The sequence below is a fragment of the Oncorhynchus kisutch genome, linkage group LG14 (assembly GCF_002021735.2).
Source record: "Oncorhynchus kisutch isolate 150728-3 linkage group LG14, Okis_V2, whole genome shotgun sequence".
Classification (NCBI taxonomy): domain Eukaryota; kingdom Metazoa; phylum Chordata; class Actinopteri; order Salmoniformes; family Salmonidae; genus Oncorhynchus; species Oncorhynchus kisutch.
The window spans coordinates 66,651,977-66,661,622 of NC_034187.2; the positions used below are offsets into that span (position 1 = coordinate 66,651,977).

Here is a 9,646-nt window from a genome sequence, read left to right on the forward strand (position 1 = left end):
TTGATCTTCCTAATGACCTCCATGGCAACCAAAAACTTGGTAGCGTTAATTGTTCTCCTAATTATTAAGCTCTATAGAACCTTTTGATCCTCATTGAAAGGGCATAATCTTGGAGAATAAGGCAGAGGAAAGTGTGTGTCCTTGATGCATATTGTTTGAAGATATTTATGGAATGATTTTCTAGGGTTCTGTGAGCTGACGTTTTGGCGCCATAGTGTGGTGATGGACAGCACTTGGAACAGTGGACATAAAAAATGCATTTACTGGGTTTTATTAATTATGGAAGCCGTTTAAGAACCAAAAGGAAGCAAACAGAGTTAAACAAGTTTCTATTGGACAAATTCTGGTAGTTCCATTCCCATTTCGTTCCAATTAAGAAATGTTTTGTAACAGAAACGGTGTAATGAATACACTACTAGCCTATTGCTACCCTCACATTGTCTCCTAGCTATGGATGAGGATTGGAACAAGGCAAATAGAGAACTACTCCTGATTCCTCATATCACATAAATGAGGTTCAGGAGACCAAATGGCTCTCTATTAGATTAGCATCATTTAGTCTCTAAATAATGAATGGGTGCATTAGCTCTTAGCGACTATTAGCAGAGTAGCTAGCTCTCATAGTAGCAAAATGTTCCCCATTGAGGTAATAGTGCATTTAAGCTGCCAGGTGTACATGTATCAGAATAGTTTCTTCTCTACTGTGTAGTTTTCAAATGTATAACAGAAGGGCAGAAGAGGACTTGTTGAGAAAGAGAGAGAAGACGGGGAGGCGGTGGTGAGAGAGAGAGAGAAGACGGGGAGGCGGTGGTGAGAGAGAGAGAGAAGACGGGGAGGCGGTGGTGAGAGAGAGAGAGAAGACGGGGAGGCGGTGGTGAGAGAGAGAGAGAAGACGGGGAGGCGGTGGTGAGAGAGAGAGAGAAGACGGGGAGGCGGTGGTGAGAGAGAGAGAGAAGACGGGGAGGCGGTGGTGAGAGAGAGAGAGAAGACGGGGAGGCGGTGGTGAGAGAGAGAGAGAAGACGGGGAGGCGGTGGTGAGAGAGAGAGAGAAGACGGGGAGGCGGTGGTGAGAGAGAGAGAGAAGACGGGGAGGCGGTGGTGAGAGAGAGAGAGAAGACGGGGAGGCGGTGGTGAGAGAGAGAGAGAAGACGGGGAGGCGGTGGTGAGAGAGAGAGAGAAGACGGGGAGGCGGTGGTGAGAGAGAGAGAGAAGACGGGGAGGCGGTGGTGAGAGAGAGAGAGTAGACGGGGAGGCGGTGGTGAGAGAGAGAGAGTAGACGGGGAGGCGGTGGTGAGAGAGAGAGAGAAGACGGGGAGGCGGTGGTGAGAGAGAGAGAAGACGGGGAGGCGGTGGTGAGAGAGAGAAGACGGGGAGGCGGTGGTGAGAGAGAGAGAGTAGACGGGGAGGCGGTGGTGAGAGAGAGAGAGTAGACGGGGAGGCGGTGGTGAGAGAGAGAGAGAAGACGGGGAGGCGGTGGTGAGAGAGAGAGAAGACGGGGAGGCGGTGGTGAGAGAGAGAGAAGACGGGGAGGCGGTGGTGAGAGAGAGAGAAGACGGGGAGGCGGTGGTGAGAGAGAGAGAAGACGGGGAGGCGGTGGTGAGAGAGAGAGAAGACGGGGAGGCGGTGGTGAGAGAGAGAGAAGACGGGGAGGCGGTGGTGAGAGAGAGAGAAGACGGGGAGGCGGTGGTGAGAGAGAGAAGACGGGGAGGCGGTGGTGAGAGAGAGAGAAGACGGGGAGGCGGTGGTGAGAGAGAGAGAAGACGGGGGAGGCGGTGGTGAGAGAGAGAGAGAAGACGGGGAGGCGGTGGTGAGAGAGAGAGAGAAGACGGGGAGGCGGTGGTGAGAGAGAGAGAGAAGACAGGGAGGCGGTGGTGAGAGAGAGAGAGAAGACAGGGAGGCGGTGGTGAGAGAGAGAAGACAGGGAGGCGGTGGTGAGAGAGAGAAGACAGGGAGGCGGTGGTGAGAGAGAGAAGACAGGGAGGCGGTGGTGAGAGAGAGAAGACAGGGAGGCGATGGTGAGAGAGAGAAGACAGGGAGGCGGTGGTGAGAGAGAGAAGACAGGGAGGCGGTGGTGAGAGAGAGAAGACAGGGAGGCGGTGGTGAGAGAGAGAAGACAGGGAGGCGGTGGTGAGAGAGAGAAGACAGGGAGGTGGTGGTGAGAGAGAGAAGACAGGGAGGTGGTGGTGAGAGAGAGAAGACAGGGAGGTGGTGGTGAGAGAGAGATAGGAAAAGGTGCATCTGTCAATCAGTCAAACACTTTAATGTGGCAATACAATACAAGTAACAAACAATTCACAGGGCCATACACAAATCATTATCATAACCCCTGCTCCTCTTCACCACCTCATCCCTGCCTTTGCTTGTGTCTGGGATGAGCCTTACAGAACACAAACAGACATCCCCGCCGCACCACAAAGAAGCAGTCTTTACAGCGGCGTTTCAGAGCACTCTTGGTTTTCATCCCTACAGCGGGCTGGAGGCAGGCCAGGTGCTGACACTGGCCCTGGAGGGCGACCCGGCCCTGGGAAGAAGATCCAGGGGAGAAGGCCAAGGGCTGGATGGGTCTACTTGGCGTCAGGAGCACTCTGACTGGGTAGGAGGTAAGGGAGGAAAGGCATCGGGAGATGATGGTGGTGGTGATAGGGTAGGATTGGCTGAGGGTGATCCGGGTCAGATGGCGGGTTAGGGAGCTGACGAGGTGGTTCAACAGGAGTGGAGCCATGCTGTCACCAACACCTGCCTGGAGAGAGAGAACATAAACACACACACACACACACAGATATTTTTTTAGGACAGATCTCAATAGTTCAGTGATAATGAAGGAATGGAAAGAACAAAGCAACTGATCTGACAGAACAAGCAATATGGTGGAAATCCATCCAGTCCTTTCAGCTACTAGTGGTATTGAAGGAGTAGAGGCAATCAAAACAATGCAAATAGAAATACAATATGCAGTGTCTATTATGCTTTGCTTATCCTGGATATGTTATATATCATTTTTTTGCAGATTCTATCAGGCTATACAGTGCATGATTCATGCAGCATGGTGGATTCTGAAGGCCAGACGAGATCATCTTTCTACTGCTCATTTAGGCTGTACCAGTACTTGATCAAAATACATTTATGAATGTAACATAATATGCACCAACCTTTCAGTTATAAGAACGGATTAGAGCTGGGAATAAACTCCAGAAAATGCACCGTTCAATCAAAGCAACACTGCCGAAGAAGGATTACTCTCGCACGGAGATATCGCTGCTTCCTGACTGTGACGTAAATGACTTTGAGAAAAGTCACAGCGCCTGCGCTGGGTCGTAGAACACCAATGGGTTTTATGTAATTAATTTCATTATTCTTTTGGCCAAATTTCATATACACAAATGTAAATTTACAAACAGAAAACCACATTTTCGTACCCTACAAAAAGAAATTGAACTGTATTTTAAGACGGTTAAATGCTCTACTAACAAAAAAGCTGTTAGAATTGTAAGTATATGCATGTCCCTTAAGGTCCTTGTGTAATTGTAATGTGATATTGTACCCCCTAGCTCGATTGTCTATTATTTGTAATCTATGTATGCTTGTGTTCCCTCATGTGCTTTATGTATTGATTTGTTGTTAATAAAAATAAAAAATATATATTTAAAAAAAACACCAATGGGGAGAATCTGTGCCCACTAAATACACTTTCTCGCTTTCATTTAAACTGTAAAGCGTTGCAGAATTGATTAACTACAAAGTATTTACAATAATCCATTCCTTAATACAACAATTATGTTACTGTTGGTTGCAAACGATTCGTGAATATTTAATGAAATTCACAGCACTAGGACCAGGCGTTCGTCTTTGGAGGTCGGAGAAGCTCCCTCATCTTGCGTATAGAGTCCATTGTAAACATGGCTGCCGCTGTGCATCGGATTCTGTCCTTCAGTAGAAATGCTAAGGCGCTTGTATCGCCTTTGAAGACCTCGGCGGTTTTTCTACAGCGCTACAGTTTACAAGCGTCGACCACTGGAGAGCAAATTACCCACACCGGACAAGTAAGGCTCAAACGTTAGGTTGTGTGTGTTGGTTACCCCGAAAATATGTAGTTACTCGCTAGCTACCAAGCTAACGAAACATACTAGCACCACTAGCTAACGTTTGGCAAACGTGTCAGATGTTGGGGTTGTCAATTAAGATTTGACAGTTGGTCCAGCTTTGAATTGTGGTCACCAGCTAGATAGCTGCTCACCCACTAGTGGGGTAGTTAGGCGTTTATTCACGGTCAGTAAGTATTGGCACTTCTATCACGATAAAAGCTAGTAAGGGCAAAGGCAGATGACACTTTAGTTAACTAGGTGGAGTGTCAGAGTTTACATAACTATTTTATTGATGGTTGTGAGATGATAACCTTACTGTGATCATGTATTGTATGTGTAGAATTTGATCAGCAATATCTGATTGTTCTGGAACATATCTATTACAGTGTCTGCATGTTTCAGGTGTATGATGAAAATGATCCCAGGCGGGCCAGGTTCGTGGGCCGACAGAAAGAGGTAAAACGACATTGTCTGAAAAGGCCATAGTTGCCATGTGACTTCAATATATTATTTACTTTTTTGCACACCAGTATTTCTACTTGCATCATCATCTGCACATCTATCACTCCAGTGTTAATTTGCTAAATTGTAATTACTTTGCTACAATGGCCTATTTATTGCCTTACCTCCATACTCCCATTTGCACACACTGTATATAGATTTTTCTATTGTGTTATTGACTGTACTTTTGTTATGTGTAACTCTGTTGTTTTTTTGTTGCACTGCTTTGCTTTATCTTGGCCAGGTCGCAGTTGTAAATGAGAACTTGTTCTCAACTGGCCTACCTGGTTACATAAAGGTGGGGGGAAAATGTAGAAGTTGAGTCCTATGATTCATACCACTACCTGTTCAAGTAAGGCCTAGAGCCTCTTTACATTGCTCGGGAAAGTGGCCATTGATAGATTTACAATGCATATTTAGTATTCCACTCAGAGGGAATTTGGACTACAAAACAGTGTAAGCTACTGACGGTACTGTTTGTGCTGTGTGTTTCAAGGTGAACAAGAACTTTGCCATCAAGCTGGTCGCTGAAGAGCCAGTCAGTTGCATAGAGGCGAGATTGGTGTCATGTGACGGTGGTGGAGGAGCACTGGGCCACCCAAAAGTCTACATCAACCTGGTAATGACGTCTGTAGTGCACATGTCCCTATAATGTACACTAGTTGGTGTCGAAGTCAGAACTCATAAGCTGTGACTACATAACAAGCGCTTCACGCTACTTGGTGATTTGGTCTATTTTGTGTGGTGTTCCATTGTGCTAATGTCTGTTTTCTGTCTGTTTCTCCAGGATAAAGAAACTAAAGTGGGCACATGTGGCTACTGTGGACTGCAGTTCAAGCAGACCCATCATCATTGAGATGCTTTCTCAGTCCTCTCTCTCTCTCTCTCTCTCTCTCTCTCTCTCTCTCTCTCTCTCTGTAGTCTGTCATTCTGGTTAATAAATTATATCTACCTTTCTCCTCAGTCTGTATCAGTTCCTATGATGTGGGCTCTATGCATATGGAAGCTTCATCAGTTGGTAAATGCCTAGTCTTGGCACCCAGACCCAAATCAAGGCTCCCATGAGAGACTAGTAAAGGCCACAATATTATTTCTAGATGGCTTGGTTCAAAATGTGTTGCATCTATTCCTCAAGTGATTGCAATGAGTTGTGTTTCTGGACCCTGCAGAAAAGAATAATCGGGTAACTTTTTGATCTTACAGTTCCCTGTCTCACTGCCAGAGGGCAGCATTGGCTGTCTTGTCAAAAGTGTTCATGCAATAGTAAATGATTCAGTGAAACAACAAGGTACAGGACAGAGGACAGACAGGGTGTTGTGGTTACTGTAGAAGCTGTGATGGGGTTAGTTTTGACAAGGTATTAAAGACTTATTGTGTACGTGACTATAACCCAATGGCTTATTAAATAGTTATGCTGTGCAAGTGGCACTTCCAGTGCTGATATCTTAATCATTTTTCTTAAGACGTGCGGTGCCATCAGAAAGTATTCACTCTCACCCTTTGACTTTTTACACATTTTGTTGTGTTATAAAGTGGGATGACAACTGATATAAAATGTTCTTTATTTTTTGTCAATGATCTACACAATATACACTGTCAAAGTGGAAGAATAATTCTAACATTAGTAATATATATTTTTTTAAACATGATTAGGTAAATATTTAACCCCCTGAGTCAATACATGTTAGAAGCACCTTTGACAGTGATTACAGCTGTGAGTCTAAGAGCTTTCCACACCTGGATTGGGCAAAATTTACCCATTATTCTTTTCACAATTCTTCAAGCTCTGTCAGGTATTGCTGCAGATTTACAGTACCAGTCAAAAGTTAGGACACACCTACTCATTCCAGGGTTTTTATTTTAACAATGTTCTTCATTGTAGAATAATCGTGAAGATATTAAAACTATGAAATAACACACATGGAATCATGTAACCAAAAAAGTGTTAAACAAATCCAAATATATTTGATATTCTTCAAAGTAGCCACCCTTTGCCTTGACAGCTTTGCACACTTGACATTCTCTCAACCAGCTTCATGAGGTAATCACTTGTAATGCATAAAGTTAATTTGTGGAATTTCTTTCCTTAATACGTTTGAGCCAATCAGTTGAGTTGTAACAAGTTAGCCCTATTTAGTAAAATACGTCCATGGTATGGCTAGAGCAACTAAAATAAGCAAAGAGAAATGACAGTCCATCATTACTTTTAAGACAAGGTCAGTCAATACAGAACATTTCAAGAACTTTGAAAGTTTCTTCAAGTGCAGTTGCAAAAAAACATCAAGCTCTATGATGAAACTGTCCCTCATGAGGACCGCCACAGGAAAGGAAGACCCAGGGTTACCTCTGCCGCAGAGGATAAGTTATTTCGAGTTACCAGCCTCCGATTGCAGCCCAAATAAATGCTTCACAGAGTTCAAGTTAGACACATCTCTTTATCAGAGGAGACTGCATGAATCAGGCCCTCATGGTCGAATTACTGTAAAGAAACCACTACTAAATGACTGGAATAAGAACAAGAGAATGGCTTGGTCCAAGAAACACAAGCAATGGACATTAGACCGGTGGATATCTGTCCTTTGGTCTGATGAGTCCAAATTTGAGATTTTTGATTCCAACTGCCGTGTCTTTGTGAGACGCAGAGTAGGTGAACGGATCATCTCTGCATGTGTGATTCCCACCGTGAAGCATGGAGGAGTGATGGTGTGGGGGTGTTTTGCTGGTGATTTTAATGCACACTTAACCAGCATGGCTACCACAGCACTCTGCAGCAATACGCCATCCCATCTGGTTTGCGCTTAGTTTGACTATCATTTATTTTTCAGCAGGACAATGACCCCAAACACACCTCCAGGCGGTGTAAGGGCTATTTGACCAAGAAGGAGAGTGATGGAGTGCTGCATCAGATCACCTTGCCTCCACAATCACCCAACCTCAACCAAATTGAGATGGTTTGGGATGAGTTGGACCTCAGAAGGAAGGTAAAGCAGCCAACAAGTGCTCAGAATATGTGGGAACACCTTCAAGGCTGTTGGAAAAGTATTCCAGGTGAAGCTGGTTGAGAGAATGCCAAGAGTGTGCAAAGCTGTCATCAAGGCAAAAGGTGGCTACTTTGAAGAATCAAAAATCCAAAATAGATTTTGATTTGTTTAACACTTTTTTGCTTACTACATATTTCCATATGTGTTATTTCATAGTTTTGATGTCTTCACTATTATTAGAATAGTAAAAATAAAGAAAACCCTTGAATAAGTAGGTGTGTCCAAACTTTTGACTGGTACTGTACGTCTAAACTCTAACTCAGCCACTCAGGAACTTTCCCCGTCTTCTTGGTAAGCAACTCCAGTGTAGATTTGGCCTTGTGTTTTAGGTTATTGTCCTGAGAGAAGGTGAATTAATCTCCCAGCGTCTTGTGGAAAGCAGACTGGGACAGGTTTTCCTCTAGGATTTTATCCTGAAAAACTAATGTCCTTAACAATTACAAGCATACCAATAACATGATGCAGCCACCACTATGCTTAAACATATGGAAATACTCCGTAATGTATTGGATTTGCCCCAAACATAACACTTTGTATTCATGACTGTGAGGTTGACCATGCAGTCGGATTGGAACAGTGTGGAGGCATACGAGGATGATGTGTTGTTTCTTCCAAAAGTGAGGCTTTTTATTAGCAGATAAAGAATTAATATAGCTGGCGACTGTACAAGTATTTACAAAAACAAACAGGACGATGAACAAAGAGGCCTAATAAACTCAAAAGAAAACTCAAGCTCAATAATTGTCTGTTAACCTAGCAGCATGCCATCCTTACCCTGTCTGTCTCTCAAACAGAAATACCAATACCCATCATGCATTTGACAAATGGGAAGAAGCCCTTTCAAAGCCTGTTCAATTAACATTAAGCTGCATGAATTAACATCTAAACTTTTTCAGATGCTTCACACATAAATAACCTTAAGCGCATATGTCAATAACGGTGCAACCATGCTTTTAGCATAAATACAATCTGGGATATGAACATGTACGTCCATCCGGGGATAAGAAACTTCCAAAATACTGTACACTAATTAAACCATGCGCTCTTGAATGCATCCCATTGCCTGTCAATGCTCTGACCAGATAATTAACAGATAACCCTCTACAATCAATGAGGAAATGCCTGGTAATAATTTACCAAAAGGACATCGCTAAACCATTAATCCTTTGCCATGTCTGATTATTAATATAAGGCATGTCTTTAGATAATGTGACGGGGATCATAGGGCGATCATCACAAGGAGATCATAGGACGATCATCACAAGGAGATCATAGGACGATCATCACAATGAGATCATAGGACGATCATCACAAGGAGATCATAGGACGATCATCACAAGGAGATCATAGGACGATCATCACAAAGAGATCATAGGATGATCGTCACAAGGAGATCATAGGACGATCATCACAAGGAGATGTCGTGTCTTTGGCTATGCCGGATTAGTGATATGACATGCTATTCCATAAAATAATTTCTCTGTAATTAATATTACCTGATTGAGCTAATCACGTAAATGTAATTAACTAGAGAGTCGGGCACCACAAAATAATATTTATAGAGCTGTTATCTTCCGAATAAACTCTTAAAGACCTAGTAATATTTTACATCAATAGCAGTCAATATTAATCGTCATCTTAATTCAGTCTCATCTGAAAGTTGTAAATTCTTGGTTATCTGCACGAACCCTGGCTAACAAGTTGAACCAGCAATACAAAATTGGGTTTAATTATTTATTTACTAAATACCTAACTAATCACACAGAATTACACATACACATAATTAAATCATAACTTGATTACAAATTACGTCATAAAGGAAAATGTCCCTAGCGGGCGGAACAGATATGACAGCTGGTTACACAAAAGAAAAGGGGCTGGGTTTGAGTGAAAGAGTGGGAAGACTGAGGAACAAAGGGCGAAGCTGTGCTATCGTAAATACAGTATCTTATGCATTCTAAATTACCAGCCATTTGGAAAAGGAAAATGCAATAAATATTTACTTTGAGCTGTGCTTCAGTA

General features: G+C 43.4%; 2 protein-coding genes across 2 annotated transcripts; one reads left to right on the top strand and one right to left on the bottom strand.

Moving 5' to 3' along the window:
* Window positions 1–2,239: 2,239 nt before the first annotated feature.
* mrpl36 (mitochondrial ribosomal protein L36) lies at window positions 2,240–3,309 on the bottom strand. Its single transcript, XM_020501866.2, has 2 exons — window positions 3,150–3,309; window positions 2,240–2,740 (listed from the first exon to the last, which is right to left on the bottom strand). The coding sequence occupies exon 2, from the start codon at window positions 2,720–2,722 to the stop codon at window positions 2,345–2,347; it is 378 nt and encodes a 125-aa protein (XP_020357455.1). The 5' UTR covers window positions 2,723–2,740; window positions 3,150–3,309; the 3' UTR covers window positions 2,240–2,344.
* Window positions 3,310–3,844: 535 nt separating this feature from the next.
* On the top strand, window positions 3,845–5,546 carry LOC109904681 (NADH dehydrogenase [ubiquinone] iron-sulfur protein 6, mitochondrial-like). Its single transcript, XM_020501865.2, has 4 exons — window positions 3,845–4,040; window positions 4,485–4,538; window positions 5,080–5,202; window positions 5,371–5,546. The coding sequence occupies exons 1-4, from the start codon at window positions 3,897–3,899 to the stop codon at window positions 5,437–5,439; spliced, it is 390 nt and encodes a 129-aa protein (XP_020357454.1). The 5' UTR covers window positions 3,845–3,896; the 3' UTR covers window positions 5,440–5,546.
* The last annotated feature ends 4,100 nt before the right edge of the window (window positions 5,547–9,646 follow it).

Excerpts from the sequence above, each read along its gene's own strand:
- mrpl36 (XM_020501866.2), bottom strand. The coding sequence starts at position 2,722 with ATGGCTCCACTCCTGTTGAACCACCTCGTCAGCTCCCTAACCCGCCAT.
- LOC109904681 (XM_020501865.2), top strand. The coding sequence starts at position 3,897 with ATGGCTGCCGCTGTGCATCGGATTCTGTCCTTCAGTAGAAATGCTAAG. Across the intron at positions 4,041-4,484 it reads AAATTACCCACACCGGACAA|GTGTATGATGAAAATGATCC; the intron begins GTAAGGCTCAAA and ends TGCATGTTTCAG. Across the intron at positions 5,203-5,370 it reads CAAAAGTCTACATCAACCTG|GATAAAGAAACTAAAGTGGG; the intron begins GTAATGACGTCT and ends CTGTTTCTCCAG.